General features: G+C 36.7%; 1 protein-coding gene across 1 annotated transcript; it reads left to right on the forward strand.

Moving 5' to 3' along the window:
• Positions 1–310: 310 nt before the first annotated feature.
• LIPF (lipase F, gastric type) lies at positions 311–11,709 on the forward strand. The gene is given in 10 exon segments (XM_019035328.3): positions 311–453; positions 614–731; positions 1,599–1,797; positions 2,879–2,988; positions 4,872–4,930; positions 4,932–5,012; positions 6,619–6,765; positions 8,617–8,688; positions 9,239–9,310; positions 11,473–11,709. Coding segments are annotated over 10 exon segments (1,200 nt in total). The 5' UTR covers positions 311–348.
• Positions 11,710–24,960: the final 13,251 nt, after the last annotated feature.

Raw genomic sequence — 24,960 nt, forward strand, 5'->3', positions numbered from 1 at the left:
TAATAAGGACACATTGTTATGCCAATTAGAGGCTTTTTTTTTTGCCAATTAAGATTAATTCAGTATGGCTTGAAACCAAGTAGAAAATGTTCTTAAACAGAAGGAATCAAACAGTGAAAACAAGTTAAGCATTAAAAGCTTAAACATGTTAAGCATTAAAACATGTTAAGCATTAAGTTACCTGTGCTGACATCCACATGTCTCAGTTTATTGCCCAACGGAATATAACCAAACCCAAGCATTCCTCTACTTGGCACAAAGGTAAAATTGGCATAAAATATAAGCATTATGAAAGTATAATGGGTTAACCATGGCACGGGTTATTCTTTTCTTTCAGGCAGGTCCAAAATGTGGCTGCTTTTAACAATGGCAAGTTTGATATCTGTACTGGGGACTACACATGGTTTCTTTGGAAAATTACATCCTGGAAGCCCTGAAGTGACTATGAACATTGTAAGTTACTCTAGGGAAAAACTCTATAAAAGATGCTATTATTTAAAATCATAATCAGTTAAAGATTTTATATGACCAATTAAAAATAAACAGTAATATTCATTTATTAGATATATCTAAAAATCAACTAAAATTTAAACTTTTGGGTTTGCTTCTTCAGAGTCAGATGATTACTTATTGGGGATACCCAAATGAAGAATACGAAGTTGTGACTGAAGATGGTTATATTCTTGAAGTCAATAGAATTCCTTATGGGAAGAAAAATTCAGGGAATACAGGTATATATAAGCTTCTTTTCTTCCTTCCTTTCTCTCTTTTTTCCTTTCCTTCTTTCTTCTTCCTTCCCTCTCTCCTTTCTTCCTCCAACTTTTCCTTCTTTTGTTCTTCCCTTTTTCCTCCTTTTATTTCTTGCTAAAAATGTAATGTCTTCCTCATTCTGGAAATGCAAAAATAAGCTATATTTTCAGTCTTCAAGGAGATCATCATCAAGTCAATGAAATAGATAAGTAAATGAGTGATTATAATAATATGTGATAAGCTCAAGCTACAACTGTACATAGGATATTAAACTGAAGGTTTTAATAAAATCACCTAACTCAGCTAAGGGAGTCAAGGAAAGCTCACTCTCAGAAACAGTAACTGGATGAAGATCTAAGGATCAGGAAGAGTTAGCCAGGGTGTGTGTTGCAGAGGGGAAGATGGGGAACCAATTCAAGGCTCATTTCCTAAACACATACAGGCTAATTTTCACTAGTACTATTAAAAATTTACCTTTTACTCATTGTAGAAATGTTATGAAGTACAAAAAGAAAAAAAAAAAGATTACTCGTAATTTTACCACTCACAGTTTACCAAATTTAACATTGTGCTGAATTAGCTGAGAATATAATTTTTTCAATAGTTTTATTGAGATGTAACTGGCATATAATAAGCTGCTCATATTTAAGGTGTGCAGTTTCATAAGTTTTGGCATCTGAGAAATCAACTCCCTGAGAAATCATCACCACAATTAAGATATTCAAAAATAATCAACTCAATCAGGCAAATGTATTTAGTGCTAGTCATATGGAAGACTGTTTCTAGCCTCACATTTATCCTAGAATAAGGAATACATTTATAAAGTTTATAAACATTTTCTTCCTTAGGCCAGAGACCTGTTGTGTTTTTGCAGCATGGTTTGCTTGCATCAACCACAAACTGGATTTCCAACCTGCCAAACAACAGCCTTGCCTTCCTTCTGGCAGACGCTGGTTATGATGTGTGGCTGGGCAACAGCAGAGGAAACACCTGGGCCAGAAGAAACTTGTACTATTCACCAGATTCAGTTGAATTCTGGGCTTTCAGGTAAACAAAAGGGACAATTAAAAATAAACACTGGGCTTTAAAAGCATAGGCATTTGCCCCTTCTAATCCAGTCCCATTTTAACAAATTACACTCCAAGTAGGAGGATAAACAAGTCATTTTCATTCTAATCCATTCTTGGATTCTTCCATGTACCTCATTCCTAGGGTAGCTTTTCCTTCAAACTTTCTGTGATCTCAGGAGACTCCATTAGGGATTTCCAGAAAGTGATTTTCCAAATGGAATGAACAATATGGCTGAAGCAAGGAAACTCACAGCCCCTGGAAAATTCCAAAGGAATTTCCATATGGATTCAAGAGAGAAGTAAAAACCCATTTGGGGGTAGGAGAACAGCAATCTGAATCATCATCAATAGGAGGGGTGGGGAGAGTGAAATTCAGATATCATGGAGAGATTATCATGGGCTTCTCTCATTGGTCTTCTTGTGCCTTATTCCTGGAAATTACTGATGGAGGTAGAGAACAGAACAAAACTTGGCTGCTGATGCTAAGGCATGAAAGTGTTCCAAGAGTTCTAGGAGCTGAAAGGAAACCTGTGTGTCCCAGGTGTAGCGGGAAAAGGGAAAATGACATGAGTGAAGACTGAGGTGCAGATGGGGCAGTAGTGGTGATAGTGAGAGCCTTGGGCCTCATTCTGAGTGCACTGAGAAGTTTTAAAAAGAATAGTGGCATAATACAGTTTTCATTTTCAAAATATCATGTTGGCTGATTTGTGAAAAATAAAATAGAGAAAGATAGGATTTATATTAAATGACATGGAACACAGCATACACATTATTATTAAATCTGACATTTCATTTCAGGGATAGAAATAATTCCCACCTACAGATACTATCTTGTTTGGATTCAATTGTGGCTGCAATGCTGCGCTTCAGAAATGATGTCAGTTGTTTATAAGAAGCTGCCCCAAAGGGCACCTGACATCCACTGATGGTCTATAAGCATCAATGTTTAGAGAATCCAGTTTTCTGTATCCCAAAGGGATCATTAGCTATAAATGCTTGAATTTTAAAAACAATAGCAAGGAAATGTATTCACTTTCATTTTGTCTTTTTCCTTTCAGCTTTGATGAAATGGCTAAATACGACCTTCCAGCCACAATCGACTTCATTGTAAAGAAAACTGGACAGAAGCAGCTACACTATGTTGGCCATTCCCAGGGCACCACCATTGGTAAGTAATGGCAGTCAAGGCCAAGTGGTTTACTTCTCATAAACACTTTCCCAGTGGTTATGGTAGGCATGTTAGCAACCACACTAATTGCTTTCCATTCATTTAATGCCTCCAACAACACAATGACATAGGGACAATTATAATTCCTATTATACGGGAAAACAAAACAAGGGGATACAGTTCGCGCAAGGTTACATGGATTATTACCAATAGGGTAGCTCAGGCAGTCTGACTCCCAAGCACATACTCTGCAGCATTATACCATACAGCCACTGACCTAAGTTTATTCTATTCATTTGACCATATTTATGGGGCAGGCTCCTATGATGTATCAAAAGAATACAGAAATAAATAAAATAGATGAAAACTTCTGCCTTTGTACCATTTATACTCCAGAGATAGGAGGCAGAGAAAATAAAAAAGGTTAAAAAGTAAAATGTAATATATTTTAGATAATGCTAAAGCTATGGAGAGAAAATAACCCAGGGAATTACATTAGAGAGCACCAGAGGGGTTCACAGAAATTGTAGATTGGTAACACAAGCACTCTTTGGGTAAAGTCATGATGAAGGTCAGAGAGTGAGTCATGTGCCTACCTAGTAGGCATCAGATGTTCCAGGAAAAGAGAATAGCAAGTGAGAAGAATCTGAAGCTAGAGCACACCTAGTTTGTTCAAGGAACAGCAGTGAGGCTATGCCTTGTGTGGATGAATCAAATTGAGAAAGAGACAGAGAGAGTGAGAGATGAGATCACAGATGTTGGGGAGGAAAGACTGTTCAGGGCTCTTTGGCTGTTGTAGGGATTTTAGCTTTCACTCTGATAAAAAAAGAAAACTGCAGAATAATTTTGAATCGAAGAGTTACATGATTCATAACAGGATCCCTTTTGTTGCCAGGGGCAAAGAGGCAGGAGCAGAGAACCAATTAGAGGACTCTTATAGTACCCATGCGGGAGATGGTGGTGACCTGGATGAAGGGTGTTCTTGGAAAAACCATTCTTCCACAAATAGAACCAGACTACATATTATATAGTTGTCTATATCTGAAAGGGTTTTTTTTTAGGCCATTCTTGAGTCTCATCGATATGTCATTATTGACAGTGGGAGGGCCTTGCCTATGTAGCTATACTGCAGCGTTAAACTTGATAACTACTTGATCACATCCTCATCTGCCAGTATACTACTGCTTACAAAATTAATTCATTACTGAATGTATTTACTATGTATAGATATTTGAATTCTCTTGGGTCCTTATTTATCAAGCATTTACTATGTGCCAAGAATCATGATAAATTCTTTCTTTACATGATTTACTTCCTTTAGTTCCTAACAACCTAATGAAGCACTCACCACTATCCTTGTATTTCAGATAGGGAAACAGTGGTTCTTAGAGATTAGGTGGCTTGTCCAAGGTCACAAAGCTAATAAACCACAGAGCCAGGATTCAAATTGAGTCTGGTCATATTTAAATTTCTACTCTTAACCTTTCCACTTATATACTCTACTCATATTAAGTGTTAGTTAATTATCTCATTGTAATGAGATACATTTAAATTCATAAAAAATATAAATTCATAAAGAAATTCATAAAAAATTTTTTTGTAACCATATGAGTATCCTAAATTTGGTCTATTTTCTAAGGTCAGATAAAGGTTTATGATAACTTTTAAAACATTCCAGCCTCATGTCCCCATAGAAAAATCTATGAAAATAAAACAAATATACCAAAATCTAATCACTGAGCCAGCAGAGATGCCAATTTCTCAGGCTGTCTCAAACACCATCCTTAGTAAGTCCAAAATAATGTCACACTTATAAAAACAAACAAAACAACAACAACAACACACACACACACCTTTTTCACCAGTTCCTTGTTCTTTTTCAGGTTTTACTGCCTTTTCCACCAGTCCCAGCCTGGCTAAAAGAATAAAAACCTTCTATGCTCTATCTAGCTCCTGTTGCCACTGTGAAGTATACAAAAAGCCTTATAAACAAACTTAGATTTGTTCCTCAATCCCTCTTCAAGGTATGCAATTCTCTTTAATTAAGTGAATCTAAGACCCTCGATTGCCCATGGATTTTAAAGTTATAGAAAGAGAACAGAGTTATAAAAAGAGAACAATCATTTTTATATCCAAAAATGGAACTGTTCGCATCTGTATTATTTCTTCCATAGCACTGACCATGTTTGAATCTCCTTACAGCCTGCGAGATGCCCCTTTCTTTCTTTGTTCTTCATGTGGGTCAGCAATGCCTGGGAGTAGTTTTGCTTTTTCACAGATAGTTTGTTTATTAAGCACTCTACACAGTTGTGTCAAGGCTGTGATTCCACTCCAGGAGGAGGGAAGATGAAATAAAAACAAAAAAAAATAGTCAAATGAGAAGACTAACCCACTTGGACCAGAGAGACTGGAAAGAGGAGGGAAAGGAAGGGAAGGGAAAGGGAGAAAAGGGGGAAATAAATCAGTGATTGAGTGAGGCAAACACCTTGAGATCTCTCATGGCTTTCCCTTTTGGCTTTCCTAAGAGCTCCTTCATCTTTAAATGGGCGATCTCATAAGTCAGTGGTGTGGATTTCAATAAATTATAAATATTAAGTGCCTTATGCAGTAGGCACACATGTTATGGAATTAATCGTTTTGTTTGACAATGCTTAATACCTTAATTCTCTCACCCAGTAAAACCAACACACATACACACACACACACACACACACACACACACACACATACACTCTTTCCTTTAGGAGAACGGTTTAGCCCCAGGTTATAAAATATAAGGATTCCATTTCCTTCTATGGTTTTGTACTATTCATCTCTTTTCATTCTGTATTAATATGTATGTCTAAAGCCTAAGAGAACTTAACTATAGGCAAACTACATTTGGAAAACTTTTATTAAAATCTAAAATTTTGTGATGACCCAGAAATATTTATTGGCTACATTGATTGATAACTTATTTCCTACTCATACTCAGATTTTCTGATAGGCAATGCAGATGTAGATTAAAATTTAGAAAAGCAATAGACCTCAAGTTAGAGGCTTGGGTAAGGATTCTAGGTATAATCGAGCTCTAATTAGCCCAAGACCCTAACTCATGTTAACTTCATGTTTCCTCGTGTATAAAACAGAGATGACAAAATATCTGCCTTCCTCAAAGAGAGTTGGGGCAAACTCTTTCAATTCTTATACTGAGCCTCATTGCCTCTGTAAAGGCTTTGCTGAAAATATGGCCAAGTCACCATTTCTCCTCCCAAACTTTTCACAATTTATTGCTGAAATCTCACATCTTGGAACTTCATTATGACAGTCTGCCATGTGTTTTTAAGATTTTATCCCACAACTCCTATTACCCCAACTAGATTGTAACTCTTTGTGTCTTATACTTCCTCTCAGCAGCCAGTACAGTTCTCAGTGCCACAATAGATACCCAGTATTGATATCTGTGCTGCCCATTTCACAACTTTATTAGGGAATTAACTAAATGAAAGTATTGGAAATTCCTAAAACAACATGTAAGAATAAGAATATATCATCATCCTCATCACACATGTATAAGTAGATTAGATAAACTAGTGAGTCTTTTCTGCAGCTTGATTGCTACAACCCTCTAATAGTGCCTTTATTTTTCAGATTATATTTGGTGACAAAATATTCTAGCCACACAACTTCTTTGATCAATTTCTTGCTACTGAAGTGTGCTCCCGTGAGACGCTGAATCTCCTTTGCAGCAATGCCTTATTTATAATTTGTGGATTTGACAGTAAGAACTTTAACACGGTTAGTATGCATTTCAATTTCTATATTTTGAGCAACCTCTTTGATTACTTGTTTCATTGCCACTTAGACGTGGTACTTTATGAGAACCAGGAGTAGGTTCAGAACTGCGATATCCTGATAAACATGAGAGAAATCACAAATCATTGCTCCCAATTTCACCACTTCCAGCATCCTTCCATCACCCCAGTTGCCCCTAAACCAAATAAACAACATGAAGAAAAAAAACAATTCACTACTCACTTATGACCACCTAAATACTAGGTGTTACATTTAAATTCTGTAAGAGAAAGGACTGAACCATATATTTTAGCAGGCTCCTTTGTGAGAAAAATGTCTAGATATTGAATAAATGTTTTCAATAAATATTTCTAATGCTGACAGTCATTTTGATAAATCTTACAGACCATATTTCTGAGCAACTATTTATGTAAGACTTTGCCCATATTCTTTTTTTGAGATAGAGCCTCGCTGTCACCCAGGCTGGACTGCAGTGGCGCGATCTCGGCTCATAGCAAGCTCCGCCTCTTGGGTTCACGCCATTCTCCTGCCTCAGCCTCCCGAGTAGCTGGAACTACAGGCGCCCGCCACCACGCCCGGCTAATTTTTTGTATTTTTAGTACAGTCGGGGTTTCATCGCGTTAGCCAGGATGGTCTCAGTCTCCTGACCTCATGATCCACACGCCTCAGCTTCCCAAAGTGCTGGGATTACAGGCGTGAGCCACCACGCCTGGCTGACTTTGCCCATATTCTTTATCTACCTTTTCATTCACTTTGTATTGAGTTGGAGTTTCAAAACATACGGACAAAATACACTATCATAGTTAAGAGTATGGATTTAAATCAGTTTAAATTCAAACCCTACATTTGGAACTGACTTAAACGTCTCTGTCTTGATTTCCTCATCCACAAAATGGGTTATTGTGAAGATCAAATGAGCTAGTATGTTTAAAGCATATAGAACATTGTACAAAGCATATAGCACATAGTAATAGCATGTAAGGTTTTCTACTACTATTCATAGACAACTATCTCCCCTCCAAATTGTCACTTTAGTTGTATACCCTTGAACACCTAAGAAAATTACATCTATTGATAAGAAGGTATAATTCTATGAAGTGTTGTGGTTACTTGTCATTCCATATGTGGAGTTTAACAGAGAGTAGCCTGTCCTCATCACACGAACAAAAGGCAGAACAAATTACTGTATTCCATTAGTGAGAGTCTTATAAGAAAAATAATAGTAAAATAAGACAAAGGAAACAAAGGAAATTAGAGATTTCATCCTCTGCGTAATAATTTGCAGAAGACCATCTTCAGTCTCCAATGAAGATGGCCAATTTGTTTCACTCTGGCCACAGTCCGCTATATTAATGGCATTAAGAGTCACTATGAAGTGGCCCTCTGCAACTGGAGAAAGGAACTTCAGTTTGTTGCTTGGGGTTCTGCAAAGCAAGAGGCCTGTGTGTGAATATTTAACCTACAGCACTCTAGCACTGGGTAGAGAAGCATAAAAGCTGAGAATTTAGACTCAGAGACCCAAATTAAAGTATCTGGCTCCATTCTGTGTGGATCTTGGACATTTCTCTAAACTTCTTTGTGCCCCGATTTTCATTTTGATAAAATGGAACTAATAAGTTCTCCTCATTAGGCAGCTACAAATTAAATGGGTTAACACATGCAATTGCACTTTGCAAATTCTGAAGTGACATAAAAATGTGTTGTTCATATCCTTCCAGTAAATGCTACCTTTAAACACTTGACCTGAATCAGAAAACATAAATCTTTACTGTTTTTAAGAAACTGAGTATGTGTCTTAGTATGTATATAATGTGTGTGTCTGTTGATTTCTAGAGTCGCTTGGATGTGTATCTATCACATAATCCAGCAGGAACTTCTGTTCAAAACATGTTCCATTGGACCCAGGTATTCTTTTCCAAATGCTGTTAAAATGTATTTTGTGGGTCTCAACCCTTTTCACTTTACCTAAACACATTCTCAAAATATCCTGCTGAGTACACCTGGAAGGTAATTTTTCTGGCACTGACTACCATACAAAAATAACTATGAATTTATTTCAAAGAAGAAAATGCTTATTTTTTATTTTATTATTATTATACTTTAAGTTTTAAGGTACATGTGCACAACGTGCAGGTTTGTTACATATGTATACATGTGCCGTGTTGGTGTGCTGCACCCACTATCTCCTCATTTAGCATTAGGTATATCTCCTAGTGCTATCCCTCCCCGCAGCAAATGCTTTTTATGACTTGGCATGCAAGAAAAATTATTTTGAGTGAAGCTGCATTTAAACTTACATAAATACCTTGTCCTAGATTATTAATAATCTTTTGGAATGAGAAAAATATTTCTTAATAATTGTTTAAATTGAAAATAAACTGCTTGGAAATGTTTGAATTTTATTTTTCACAATATAATAATTTTTATTTGTTTGCTTTTAATTTCTCTATGTTAGGCTGTTAAGTCTGGGAAATTCCAAGCTTATGACTGGGGAAGCCCAGTTCAGAATAGGATGCACTATGATCAGGTAAGCTTCTTAAAGCTGGAATTATTCACATTTTGAACAACAATACTAACCATTTGAATGTTAAAGAAGAAATTATGTTAACTGTGCATCTGTTTTCCAGAGGAATGTTGATGTGCTGTCTCTCATTCTCCCACATGACTATGCATTCCTGCTCTGGTGGCTATGCTCATTTAAAGAGGTTTACAAAGCTGCCCTCAAAGTACTACACCCCTGTGTGTGAGAGACTTCCCAGGACTTACCGCTACCCATTGCCATTACACAGGCCTGTCCCATATCCCAGATCCCCAGCACACTGTCCTCTCCTTTCTGAAGTACTAATACCTGATATAATAAGCTAATAATTCTAACTGTTCATGGAATTTCTGGTCTTCTTAAACAATACCCTTTCCTTTGTTGACAGCCAGAGGAGTGATTTCACTGGGATATATTCCCAAATAGAAGAAAAAGATGCTGTGCTTGCAGGTCAAGGCTGGAAATATTTTACAATAGGCAGAGGCCTTTGGAATAGGCAGACATATTAAGCAGTCCTCACACTTGTTGTAATAAGAATCCAGACTGGAGTTTATCTTATCTGCAGTCAATTTGAGTTTGGGCAGTCATTTCTTCATCTCTCCACCCAGGCTCAGGAAGTTGTTGACAGGATTTAGTGTTATAATATCTATAAGCTGTTAGCTCAGGGTAAGCTCTCGGGTTATCACTGACTATTTTTGAACAAGGGAAGCACCCTATAGTATTTTGTAACCTTCTCTTCTTCCTTTTCACCACATCCAATTTTTCCATCCAAGTAGTAGCTGAACAACTCTACTAATTTTCATTTGTTTCCACGACTCAAAATTTAGAAGGAATTTATGTGTTTTTACAACAATGTCCTACGTGTAGAGAAGGTGCCCCCCAACCTTGATTTTGCATTTTTGATATCTTTAAAGTTTTCAGAATAGCATGAGATCAAACTTTTGTTGAAAACATTTTTTCCTCCACCATCACTTTCTCAAATCTCCAAAACACACAGGCTTGCTTTGAGTCTCTCTTTCCACTGGACTCTAATACTCATAATCAGAGGACTTCATCTTAGAGGAACAAGAAACCCAGTCCCCAAGTCCACCCTTCTTCCAACTAAACCAATAATATACCAGGTTGGTCTTTAACTAACTGAAGCAATGACACTAATTTAAGAGCCAGGGCCAGCATCTAGAAAACTCTTTGAATAACAGGATGTAAGTAAAATAAACTGGGTTTATAATTATGAATATTCTCCACACACTCCCTTTTCTCTAATATTTAGGAAATATAATAGAAATCATGAAAATATTAGGGAAAATTACATATCATAAAATATTTTGCTATGGCAAGTTGGCTATTACACAAAATGTGAGAATACAGAAACTTTTAGTATATTGGATTACTATTCTTGAAACTATGATCTAAAAAAATCTAACAAAATTCTCTCTGGGCAGCAAGAAAATTCGAGATAATTCTCTTATTCCTTTTTCTGCTCTGTAAACCTCTTTAAAATCTATGTGTGAATTGTGATTTTCAAGAAACAGGACATGGGGATGATAATACCCTTTCTCAGAATTTGAAGCAACATTTTGTAAATACTCAGGTAAGTATTCAACAATTACAGCTCCGTAACTGAAACAACTGACCTATCCCCTGACCATAACTGGGAAGTCAATACAAAGCCAAAATAAATGACTCAGGACATTTTGAGATCATATTTTAGAGTGTTTGGGTAGAACCAACCTATTAACAATTAGAATCTAATCAAATCCATTTCCCTTAGCTTGAGTTGCAATCTATGTTCTTAATTTGTAAGACTTACTGTCCAAAGCCTTGCTATTCAGAGCATGGTTTGGAGCCAATGGCATCAGCATCACCTATGAATGCAGAATCTCAGGCTGTTTCCCAGATCTACTGAAACAGAATTTTTACTTCAACAAGATCTTCAGGTGATTCACAGGCCCATTAGAATTTGACAAGCACTTATCTAAAACATATTGCATTCACTTTGCTCTGTGGATAAAGGTGGTTTTCTCTGTGCAATCATTGCTAGAATTCACTTATAAAACCGCCAGTTAATGTTATACACTCTACTTGAATAGTAAGTACTGGGTTTAAAGTGTGGTTCCCTAAACTCTGGTTCTTTCTCTTGTGTTTTCTAGTCCCAACCTCCCTACTACAATGTGACAGCCATGAATGTACCAATTGCAGTGTGGAACGGTGGCAAGGACCTGTTGGCTGACCCCCAAGATGTTGGCCTTTTGCTTCCAAAACTCCCCAATCTTATTTACCACAAGGAGATTCCTTTTTACAATCACTTGGACTTTATCTGGGCAATGGACGCCCCTCAAGAAGTTTACAATGACATTGTTTGTATGATATCAGAAGATAAAAAGTAGTTCTGGATTTAAAGAATTATCCATTTGTTTTTCCAAAATACTTTATCCTCTCATACATAGTATTTTCGTAATGTTTGACATGCAGTGCTTCTTTCTGTAATTTTGACTTTAGAAATATATTGGCATCAACAAACTTCCATTTGTCATTTTGAATTTTTTTAATTTAAAGAAATTTGATTTTTCACCTGGAAATTTATCTAGAAATACTTGAGAGAATATATTTCTGGGGAGGTGAAACTTCTCATTTTCCCATTCAGTTTCTCTTCTGAACTCACTTATATATGAGCTGTGAGCCATAAGTGTTACTAAAGGACAGTGTTGGCTTCATATTCACTCTGCTTATGTACACTTGATACTGAGTATATTGCTTTCTATTGTTGATGAAGCTAAGTCTTTCCATCTGTGTAGTGGGGCCTATCACTTGCTATTTTGCATATTTAACCCCATGGAAAGGCCAATTGGGATATAAACTGAATCAACTCACTTTCACTTCCCAGGGAGTGGAGAGCAAGGGTAGTTTGGGAAGCAGCAGATGAAGTCAACCCTGACTCAGGAATTTGGGAAGAAAAGGGTATGCTCTATTATTATTATTATTATTGTTCTGCCCTCATGTTTTTGGGTCTTGACCACCAAATAGGCACCAACTAACCAAACTATTTTTGAAATCTCTGCCACAGTGCTGGAAACCACAGGATCCAGAAACATCCCCATTGATATATCAATTAGGATGTACAACTGCCATCAGTAACAAAAAAAAACAAGGCTCACCCAAACTTTCAAAATTTCTAAACACACACAGCCTTACCTTGGAAATTTTATTAACCCCACAAATTTGTGACCTCATATTTTATGCAATTAAGTTATTCAGATCACACCTATTATGCTATGTTACGGTTTGATGTATAAAATATAAATGAGATAAGGAATATCTTGTACCCAGCATAGTGTATAAAACATAGTGAGTATTCACAAAAACCTGTTAACAATGTTTATTATATTGTCACATCCCTCAACCTTTGTTAGGAAGCCCCAAACTTAATTTGTTTTAAGCAAGAAATTGCTAAAAGAAGATAACTTGGGAGACTTTATTTCAATATTTCAGTGAACTTTGTTGTTTGACTTTACTAAACTGACATGAACATGTCGGTGACTAGTTACAAATGTTCATGATGGTGGAAGCAGTTGAGGACTCAGATGTTTTATCAACTCTACTTCCTCAAGAAAAGAACAATCGTTAGATTCTTGCAGTCTCCTATGCTATTCCAGCTAACTGCCTTTCTTTTAGTCGGTACTCAGCAGATATAGGCAGTTTTGGTTTGGATTTTGAACACAATTAAATACTATCTTATTGCTCCTACAGCAGCTTTGCTATCTCCCATTTGTTAATTTGAACTGTCAATTTATCAGCTAATTTTCAAGAGTTTATTTCTATCTGCCTGCTGTAATCACAATTTTCAACAGTTTATTTCTATCTGCCTGCTGTAATCACAATTTTCAAGAGTTTATTTCTATCTGCCTGCTGTAATCACTCCTTGGGCAACCTCCTGCCATGTCAAACTCAATCATTTCAAACTCAAATTCATCATCCCCACATCTCTGAGCCAAATAAGTGTCAAGTTAATGAAGTTCTCCCAGTAACCAGGGAGTGAGACTCTGGAATCAACTTTGAATACTGCCTCTCCTCTAGTTATCCTTTCCCTTTGTAAAATAGAAACTGTTAAACATAGATAATTTTGGACAGAACAGTTTAATAATCCCCTTTGTATGCATTACTCGGTTTCAACTATTATCAATACATAGCCTTGTTTCATAATCTGGTTTTATCTGTATCTCTAGCCACTTCTCTCATCTTAATTTGAAGCAAATCTCAAGCATCACATATTTCATCCATGAGGATTTCAGGATGAATTGCTAAAAGATAAAGTCTCTGTTTTAACATAATAATACTGTTATTACATCTAAAATTTTAAAAATATCTAGCCAGTGCTCAAATTTCCAATTATTTCATAAATAATGTTTATTTATGAAATGTTTTATAGTTTGTTTAGATTGAAATTCAAATAAGGCCTTTATCTTTTATTACTTGATGTTGTCTCATGTTTCTTTAGATATATAGGTCCATTTGCCCTTGCTCTTTTCTTTTTTTTTTTTTTCTTGAGACAGAGTCTTGCTCTATCACCCAGGTTGGAGTGCAGTGGCATGATCTCAGCTCACTGCAACCTTTGCCTCTGGGGTTCAAAGGATTCTCCCGCCTCAGCCTCCCCAGTAGCTGGGATTACAGGCGCACACCACCATGCCCAGCTAATTTTGTATTTTTAGTAGAGATGTGGTTTCACCATGTTGGCCAGGCTGGTCTCAAAATCTTGACCTTGTGATCCACCCGCCTCAGCCTCCCAAAGTGCTGGGATTACAGGCGTGAGTTAGTACACCTGGCCTTGTTGTTGTTTTTGTTGTTGAAGAAACTGTAGTTTGTGTTGTAGTTTCATACCATAGGAATTTTGCTGATTATATTCCACATTCCTCGCCTTTCATATTTCCTGTGACTCAAGCGTTCTTAACCTCAACACTATTGATATTTTTGGTAAGGTCATTTTTTCCCTAATTAAATATTCTTTTTTAATTATTTTTATAGATTCAGGGAGTACAAGTGCAGTTCTGTTACGTGGATATATTATGTAGCAGCGAAGTCTGAGCTTTTAGTGCACCCATCACCCAAATAGTGAACTTTGTACCCAATAGGTGATTTTTCAACCTTCAAGGTAATTTTTTTATTATTGGAGTTGTCCTGAGTATTGGAGGATGTTTAGCAGTATCTCTAGCTAGATCCCAGCAGCACACACATCCCAAGTTGTAACAGTCAACTATGTCTCCTGACATTGCCAAATATCATCTTGGTGGCAAAATGCCCACCCTACTAAGTTAAGAACCAGTACTGTAAATTATAACCTTAATAAGATTAAGATTTAAAAAAAAAATTTTATAGACCGTATGGTGTTCTTCTATAATGAGGCTGACAATGCACAGCTGTTTCTCTTTTTTAGAATGTCAGAGACTACTGCTTTTCAATACACAAACCCAAGAGTTAATTAGGAGATTAAAAATGGTGGCATTCCAATTTGATCAGTTCTTCGTCTATTAACTGAATACTTCCATAAAGAGGAATTGTTGTCACATATATTTTAGTTATCCAAAATCCATGATTCTTTCCCTTTATTTATGAATTTCCAAAATTGGTTTATCTTCGTTTAGTATTATGATAAATATATGGTTCTATGCATATTTGATGTTTCAAATCTGTAAGGATTATTATCCTTACTGATATTAAAATTATACCCTCTGTTTCTTGTGAGAGCTTCTATAAGTTGGCTCCAAAGTTCTTTTACCAAACCTGTCATCCTGAATGTTTGCTGCTTCTGCTCAATTATTTCCCTAAGAGGTCCCGACTCCTTTTTAATGTGGAATTTTACAAGATCATATTCTATAAGTGAGGATGATCATTGTTATTAGGTCATTATTTGTAGGACTTTTCAATGCAGAGACCTAGGAAATTTTTTTGAGATAAGATATGCCAGTACTTCATATTTGTTTATTTGTCAGTTAAAAAAAACCCCCTCAGCTCTTCATCTCCTTCTCCATCATGATAGCTGTCAACACACAATGTTTGAACGGTTAAAGTAGCATCTTAAATGGTCTACCTTTCTCTTGCCTCTGCTTAACATTCCAAATTGATTCCTAAAATCCTCTTCATTGTTCCAGCTAAGTTCAAATTGGTCAACCTACCATGTAAAATCCTCATAAAGCTGGTTACTTACATATACTATCTCTTTTCCAACTACCTTAACTAGTAGCCGCCCTTCCAGTCAAGTTTTCTCTTTATTATGCCTCAAATACACCTCTAAACTTGTATCATCATATTGTTGTTCACATTTCCCTCCAAAATTCTGTCTAACACTGTCTTGAGGCTGCAGGTAGTTTTCTATGCTTTTGTGCATAACTCACATGAAAACCAATACATATGAACTGAGAACTGTGTTGCAATCTAAAACCCACTAGAAATAACATGACTCATATTTTTAAAAATCATGGTATTTTAGAATTTGAAGAGATCTAAGCAATTATCTAGTCTAATCCTATTATTTTCCAAGTGAGGATATTAAAGTTAATAGAAGTACAGCACTTTGATAAAGGTCATACAGTTGGCAGTGTTAGAGATGGAATCAACATCTCCTAATCCAAGTATTCTTCTCCTTTTGCTGCACAAGGCTGATATGAATAGCTCTGTTACAGTGTTAGACATTTCCAGAGTTGTCTGCGGGAGAAAATGGAAGGGGGGATTGCTAAGGGTTTTAGCAAGTATTATTCAGGGTAATACTGAGTATCTCAGCTTCTAGAGTGTACACAGAAATCTGGTGAAAGAAAAACGCCAGTTGAATGTAAGCTTTCTCTGAAAGTGTGAGAGAAAGTGAGAAGTAGCAGTTAGATATTAGAAGGAAAAAGCAGGAATGGAGGCAAGAAGGAGGTAAAGAAAGGAAGATATTAGAAGACATAGAAAGGGACTTGAGCTTCCAGGTGCAAACATTACCTGCATATCTCAGTTGGCCATTATCCTAGCCCTACTGGAAAAATTCTAAAAGCTATATATAATCTAAGCTAAACCAGAAAAAGTATTTAAAGCGTACAAGGAGGATGCCACTCTAGAATTTTCTTTTGAAAGTAACATTCTGAAAAACAAATAAAAATACAGATGAGGCCAGGTGTGGTGGCTCACGCTTGTAATCCCAGAACTTTGGGAGGCTGAGGTGGGTGGATCACCTGAGATCAAGAGTTTGAGATCAGCCTGGCCAACGTGGTAAAACCCTATCTCTACTAAAAATACAAAAATTAGTAGGGTGTGGTGGCACACACCTGTAATCCTAGCTACTTGGGAGGCTGAGGCATGAGAATCACTTGAACCCAGGAGGCAGATGTTGCAGTGAGCCAAGATGGTGCCACAGCACTCCAGCCTGGACAACAGAGACTGTGTCTCAAAATAAATAAATAAATAAATAAATAAGTAAATAAATAAATAAATAAAAAGAAAAATACAGATGAGATTAACTATTTGCTGAAATAACCCACCCGCGAAGTAGTTTACAAGTGGGTTGCTGATGATAACCATGATTCCAAAATTTCAAGGATTTTAAATTATCACTAAAATAAACTATTAAACAATGCAAAGTATCATAATAAGGTAATCCCATAATAAAATCTATAGTAGTTATGGATAAATGAAAGCCTAAAACAGAGTATTCTAGCCAGTGTGAAGGTGGAGAAGAATACATACATTTTCAAGCAACCCGTTTAACAAAATTGTTATAAACGCAGAGAGTCAGAGTGACCTGGATTCGAGTTCCTGGCCAGCCATTTAATAAATGGGAAAAGTTATTAACTTCATGAGCTTTAATTTCCTTCATTGAAAATAGTGAGTGTATACCTCCCAGAGTTGTGAGGATTTTTGTGTTTATTTCTTGAACAAATACCTATTGAATGGCTTCTTTATATTGAGCATTTTAATATAATTAGCTCATGATCCGTGGTATTGCTTAATTAATATTACCCACCATTATTGGTTTTATAACTGCAAGGTATTACTTATTAGGATTATTATTCCTTTGCTCTTACATATTAGATGATCTTCTTAGAATAACTTATAGCCTATTATAAGTTATTATAACTTATAGTAGGTGAGTCAAGATAGACTCATCTAGTAAGTGGGAAATTGTTAGAGCCGCCTATATAGTATCTGATTACAGAACAATGGATAATTTCTCTGCTCACATAAAACATTGATACTCTGGCTTATCAGGTCTTCTTTGTGGTTTTGGTTCATATAAATCAGTTCCTAGAAGCCTGATTACCTTTCAGTAACCTAATAAAAGCATATTCATAAGTGTGCAAAGCAAAGCTTACATACAATTATTGAACGAAATAAGGCCAAATCTCAGAAACCAGCCAGCTTCCATTTAATAATTTTATTTTAATATTTACATTTTGGCACTTAGTAAATTATATTTCTCTGAATTTTAACCTTCTTGTGTACTTACTTCAAGGTTTGTTTTCAAGACCAAGAGCATGTGAAAAATTTTGTCTTCCTGTATTCATTTGGTTTCCCTGCTCATTCTGCCCAGGTTCTCTTCTCATCTGTTTATATCATCCAGTTATATCTGTGAGTTTAATATTTAACTTACAGATATGGTTGATCTGGAGAGCCAGCTGGATGATAGGAATTGCCATATCTGTGAGTTCAATATTTAAGAAAAAATCTATGCTTTTCTAAATTTCCTCAATTAAAGGTCTTCCTATAAGTGCTAAGAATCCCTTGTTCTTTATTGGAGTAAACCCAATTCATGTGTGCCAGTAGATTACCTGACTTACTATCTTACTGTTCAATTTATGTCACTGTAGCTAAGTCAGTACCTACTAATTGGAAAGGTGTGATTCAAGAACATTTACTGGGAGTTGGGTGGCTCTGCTTTGTGAATCCTTATCTCAAATATTTTAGTTAAGGTTATAAGACACTGAAGATAAAGAACATATGCTCATTATGTGAGTGTATATACGTGTGTGTGTATACACTATATATTTGTAAATACACATTTACAAATAAATGTACTTCTACAGAGAATGTGTGTATACAGATATAGGCACACAGTCAGAAAAAGAATTACATTTCTTTCAATAAATATTTTGACAAATAATTTCAATCATCTAAGCTTTAATATTCCTTTTCTGAGAGTTTCATTAATGTACATTCTAGTGAATTTAGAATTCTGTGCTTCATGCCTTCATTTTGTTCTAGGAACAAAAGACAAACCCCTTGTCCTGACAGAGCTTACATTTTAGTGGTGGAGGTTGATAATTATAATCAGATATATTATTATATTAGGTAAGAATAATTGCTGATAAAATACAGTAGGTTATGGAGTAGAAATGAATGACAAAAGGCACTATTTGTTTTTTCTTTTTTGAATTATTATGGGTACATAATAATTGTATATACTTATGGGGTACATGTGATGTTTTGATACAGGCATAAAATGTGTAATGATTCAAATCAGGGTAATTAGAGTATCTGTCACCCAAGCGTTGATCATTTCTTTGTGTTAGTAACATTCCACTTCTAATTTTAAAGTTATTTTAAATAGACAATAGATTATTGTTAATTATATCACCCTATTGTGCTACAGAATATTAGATCTTATTCACTCTATCGAGCTGTATCTTTGTGCCCATTAACCATTTCCAATTTATCCTCACCTCCCCACTACCCTTCACATCCTCTGGTAACCATCATTGTACTCCCTTCATCTCCATGAGTTCAATATTTTTCATTTTTAGCTCCTACAAATAAGTGAAAATGTGAGAAATCTGTTCTTCTGTGCAAGATACTATTTTAAATACAGTGGTCAGAAAAAGCTCCCCTGGGAAATGACACCTGAGCAGAGAAGTGACTAAAGTGAGAAAGATCCATTTTAATTGAGTGTTCTGGTCCTGTAGTTCTAAACTGCAAAGGACCACAAAGAGTCGTATAGGCTAACAAAGTAGCCTGCCACAATTTCACAGATGCTGGCAGGAGACAGGAAACTCTTGGGTCAAAGACAAAGGACTTGTATCACAGCGGACCTCATCACCTTCACGTTCTCCTTGTTCCACAAGTCCATAGAGAAGATGCAGAAGTGGACCCAGGTGGATGTTGCACATACAATAAGCCTATGTCACAGTGAAGAATTCCAAGTTTAGGAACCTCCCAATCTTATAAAGGGGCTGCCAGCAAAACTGTCCAATCTTTGCCCCATATGAAGACATCTTTATTATACTGGTTAGGAACAAATCTACCCTCTACACTGGAGGGAGACGGTCTTCTGTATTTCAAGGCTTTTCACTAAACACACATCATTGAAAAGATAGTCTGGGACAAAAACTGATCTGAGATATGAAGAAATGCCCTGGAGAATAGTCTCCTAACATCAACTTTCAGCATACACCAGAATCACCTGGAGTTCGCCAATCTCCAGTGTTCCTGCTTTAGTAGGTCTAGGCCCTGTCTAAGAATTTGCATTTCAAACAAGTTCCCAGCCAATGCTGATACCACTGGCCAGGAATTTCTACTTTGAGAATTACTGTTTTGAGTCTTAAACAGATCACATTTTGTTGCACTATTGTTGATTTGCTTTCATTTGGCTGTGCTTTATAATCAGCAACCCACAATTCTAGATTACTTAGGCCTATTATTTTCTTTGATTTCATTAAATATAGTGAACAACATATCTCTTATTAGAGACAACTCTCATATCTTACAATGTGGTTGAGCTTACTGACATATATATTTCTTCCCCAAACAAACCTTTGCTAGTATCAACTTCAGATTATCCAGATATGAAACAAAGGAGACAATTGAAATAATAGAGAAAAAAATCCTGCTTCTGAGGGTATCATAATAATTGTAATATTAACCTTGTATCTAATGTTAGTATTGATGACATTCTGGTCTATAGCTACAAAATGCACCAACTGAAGCACAGATGATGTTGATAATTTTAAAGAGTGTTGATAATTTTGTTTTTTCTCTGTCCTTATTATTTTCTATCCCTATAACATACTCAGTTTCTTCATCTTTAAAAAGCTTTTGAAGTCAAAATTGAGTTTAAATAACCAAATAACATTTAGACTTCTCAAATTACACACAGGCCCAGAAATCTATACCATTAATAAGGAAATTATGCTTTGTGATTACATCAGAATTGCTACAAATCTAGCAGTGTTTTGTTACCACAGCTCTAAAATTTAACTCCTTTTTGAAATTAGTTCCGTAAGTGACCAAACAAGGACATGCAGCTAATAACCCCGTGAAAAAAAAAACTTACTGTTATTTAAAATAACATTTTTGCATTCACAATCTATTTTCACAGAATTTGATAGAACTATGCAGCTATCCAGATTTGCCACTAGAGGGTAGGGTAGATTTGGAGGCTGCTTGTGTTTTTCCTCCTAATCCAGGGGCATTTACTCTATTTAATCAATAGATGGTGTCTGTACTCATTTTACTTAGCATGTCAGCCCCTTTATTAAAAATTGTGAAAAAAAAAGACTACCTAAATAAGCAAAACCCAATCAGAAATTAAATTTTAGAGAAGTTCCCAGACGGAAGATAAGAAAAGCTAACACTCTGCTAAGTACTTTATATATGGAAAAACAATTAATACCCACAAAAGTACTATAAAATTGGTAATATTATGCCAATTTTATGTTAATTATACAAATATATATATAATGTAAGTATATAATATTGGCATAGTGTGCCAATTTTTTATTATAACATGTAAAGTAAGGAGATGTAGAATGAATTATATGTGCAAATTCTCATGAAAAATAGTGAATTCAGGTCTTCCTGACTCAAAAATCCAAATTTGTCCAATATACCACATTAACAGATCAAATCAAGCCTTAATATAAATAAATCTCTCACATGATCCCCTGCTAAACTGTACATTTGTTACCTTTGCTATCAACCTTACTTCTTTGTTTTCTATAGTTGGAGTACGTGTGATGTGTTTTTATCATTGCTTCTAGATTTGTGAACTCTGTAAATTCGGGTAACCCATGTTGCACCTCATGATATGTCCTCTACTGCATGGCAACCATCCACATGGGAGCTCTTCTTTAATTATTGAAGCTTATTATTATGTGCCTATATAATAAATGACTTATGAGCAAATAATTTAACAACTAATTGTTTTTCCCTCTGTTGATAATCTGTTTTGTTCTTTACTGTGTCAGATTACTTTTTAAAATTATATTTAAATAGCAAATATACTTGAGATTGGCTTAATCATTACAAAATGTAGTCCCAGATCCACGGTTCTAGGAAGGCAGAGCAAGATGGAAAGCCAGAGCAAATAGATGCCTCTACTGATTGTCAAAGCAAAAGAACAAATAGAAGCCCCCACCAGTCATCCTCCCCACAAGAACACCAAATCTGACAACTATCTACATAAAAAAGCGCCTTCATCAGAAGCAAAAATCAGCTTAGGTGCCAACTTGACCACCGTGGGGTAGAGTACCAAACAGGCACTTGAGTCCCCAATTCCAGGCCTTGGCTCTTGGATGGCATTTCTGGATCTGGGCTGGACCAGAGGAGAGCCCACTCTCCTGAAAGGTGAGTCCCAGGGCTGGAAGCATTCACCACAAGCTGACTGAAGAGCCACTGGGCCTGGAGTGAGTTTGGCGGTAGCCTGGCAATACTCACCACAGGCCTGGGGTGGTGGTGGCCATGGGGAGAGACTCCTCTGTTTATGGAAGGGTGAAGGGAGAGTGGGAAGGATTTTGACTTGTGGTTTGGGTGCCAGCTCAGCTGCAGTAGAATAAGGCACCAGGCGGATCCCTAAGATATCCAACTCCAGGCTCTGACTCCTGGATGATATCGCTGTGCCCGCTTGGGGCTGAGGGTAACTCACCACCTTGAAAGGAAGGACACAAGCCTGGCTGGCTTCATCATCTGCTAATCGTAGAGCCCTAGGGCCATGAATAAACATAGGCGGCAGCCAGGTAGTGGTTACAGCAGGCCTTGGGCGAGACTCAGTGCTGTGCTGGCTTCAGGTCTGACCCAGCACAGTCCCAGTGGCAGTGGCTACAGGGTAGTGCTTGTATTACCCACCCCTCAACTTCAGGAAGCTCAGCACAGAGAAAGACCCTCCATTTGTTTAGGAGAAAGTAAGGGAAAAGAACAAGATACTCTGCCTGGTAATCCAGAGAATTCTTCTGGATCTTATCCAAAACCACCAAGGTGGTACCTCTATAAGTCTGCAAGAGCTACAGCGTTACTGGGCTAAGGGTGCCTCCTAACACAGATATGGCTGCAGTGACCAAGAACTTAGGTCACAGCACTCAAGTCCCTTTGAATACCTAGAAAGCCTTCCAATAAGGGTGGGTACACACAAGCCCAGACTGTGAAGACTACAAAAAATACATAACTCTTAAATGCCCAGACACTGACGAACATCTGCAAACATCAAGACCGTCTAGGAAAATATGACCTCACCAAGTAAACTAAATAAGCCACCAGGGACCAACCCCAGAGAGACAGAGAAATGTGACCTTTCAGATATAAACTTCAAAATAGCTGTTTTGAGGAAACTCACAGAAATTCAAAACAACACAGAGAAGGAATTCAGGACTCTATCAGATAAATTTAACAAAGAGATTGAAATAATTACAAAGAATCAAGCAGAAATTCTGGAATTGAAAAATGCAATTGACATACTGAAGAATGCATGAGAGTCTCTTAGCAGAATTGAACAAGCAGTAGAAAGAATTAGTAAGCTTGAAGACAGGCTATTTGAAAATGCAGCCAGAGGGTGGAGCATGGTGGCTCATGCCAGTAATCCAAGCTATTTGAAAATGCAGCCAGATGGTGGAGCATGGTGGCTCACGCCTGTAATCCAAGCACTTTGCCTGACTAACATGGTGAAACCCCATCTCTACTAAAAGAAATACAAAAAAATTAGCCAAGCGTAGTGGCGGGTGCCTGTAATCCCAGCTACTAAGGAGGCTGAGGCAGGAGAATCGCTTGAACCTGGGAGGCGGAGGTTGCAATGAGCTGAGATCATGCCACTGCACTCCAACCTGGGCGACAGAGCGAGACTCCATCTCAAAAAAAAAAAAAAAAAAAGAAAGAAAGAAAATACAGTCAGAGAAAAAAAGAATGAAAAAGAACAAAGCACAAAAGCACACCTACAAAATCTAGAAAATAGCTTCAAAGCACAAATATAAGAGTCATTGGCCGTAAAAAGGAGGTAGAGAGAGAGATAGGGGTAGAAAGTTTATTCAAAGGGATATAAGAGAACTTCCCAAAGCTAGAGACAGTTATCCATGTTCATGTACAAGAAGCCTATAGAATACCAAGCAGACTTATCCCAAAGAAGACTTAATAATCAAACTCCCAAAGGTCTAGGATAAAGAAAGGATCCTAAAAGCAGTAAGAGAGGGAGGGAGGGAGGGAGAGAGAAAGAGAGAGAGAGAGAGAACATTCAAGGGAGCTCCAGTATGTCTGGCAGAAGACTTTTCAGTGGAAACCTTTCAGGTCAGGAGAAAGTGGCATGACATATTTAAAGTGCTGAAGGAAAAAAAAAAAACACCTTTTACCCTAGAATAGTATATCTGGTGAAAATATCCTTCAAACATGTAGGAGAAATAAAGACTTTCCCAGACAAACAAAAGCTGAGGCATTTCATTAACAGCAGACCTGTCCTATAAGAAATGCTAAAGAGAGTTCTTCAATTTGAAAGAAAAGGACATTAATGAGCAATAAGAAATCTGAAGGTACAAAACTCACTGGTAATAGTAAGTACACAGAAAAACGGAATATTATAACACTGTAATTGTGGTGTGTAAACTGTTCACAAGTAGAAAGGCTAAAAGAACCAATCAAAAATAATAACGACAAGTAATTTTCAAGAAATATACAGTACAATAAGATATAAATAGAAACAACTAAAAGTTTAAAAGCAGGGGATGAAGTTAAAGTGTAGAATTTTTGTTAGTTTTCTCTTTGCTTGTTTATGCAATCAGTGTTAAGTTGTCATCAGTTGAAAATAATGGGTTATATTATTTGCAAGCGTCATAGAAACCTCAAATAAAAAAACATACAACAGTTACACAAACAATAAAAAAGCAATACATTGGCTGGGTGTGATGGCTCAATAATCCCAGCACTTTAGGAGGCTGAGGCAGGAGGATTACTTGAGGTCAGAAGTTCAAGATCAGCCTGGCCAAAATGGTGAAACCCTATCTCTACTAAAAATACAAAAATTAGCCAGGTGTGGTGATGAGTGCCTGTAATCCCAGCTACTTGGGAGGCTGAGGCAGGAGAATTGATTGAACCTGGGAGGTGGAGGTTGCAGGTTGCAGTGAGTCGAGATGGTGCCACTGCACCACTCAAGCCTGGGTGACAGATTGAGACTCCATCTCAAAAAAAAAGCAATAGATTAATACATACCACCAGAGAAAATCATTAAAAGGAAGACAGGAAGGAAGGAAACAAGGAAGAGAAGACCACAAAACAATCAGAAAACAACTAACAAAATAGCAGGAGTAAGTCTTCACTTATCAATAATAACATTGAATGTAAATGGACTAGACTCTCCAATCAAAAACAGAGAGTAGCTAATCTTATCATTTGCAACAACCTGGATGGAATTGGATGTCATGTCATAG

This window comes from Gorilla gorilla, chromosome 8 (genome assembly GCF_029281585.2).
Source record: "Gorilla gorilla gorilla isolate KB3781 chromosome 8, NHGRI_mGorGor1-v2.1_pri, whole genome shotgun sequence".
In the NCBI taxonomy this organism is placed as follows: Eukaryota; Metazoa; Chordata; class Mammalia; order Primates; family Hominidae; genus Gorilla; species Gorilla gorilla.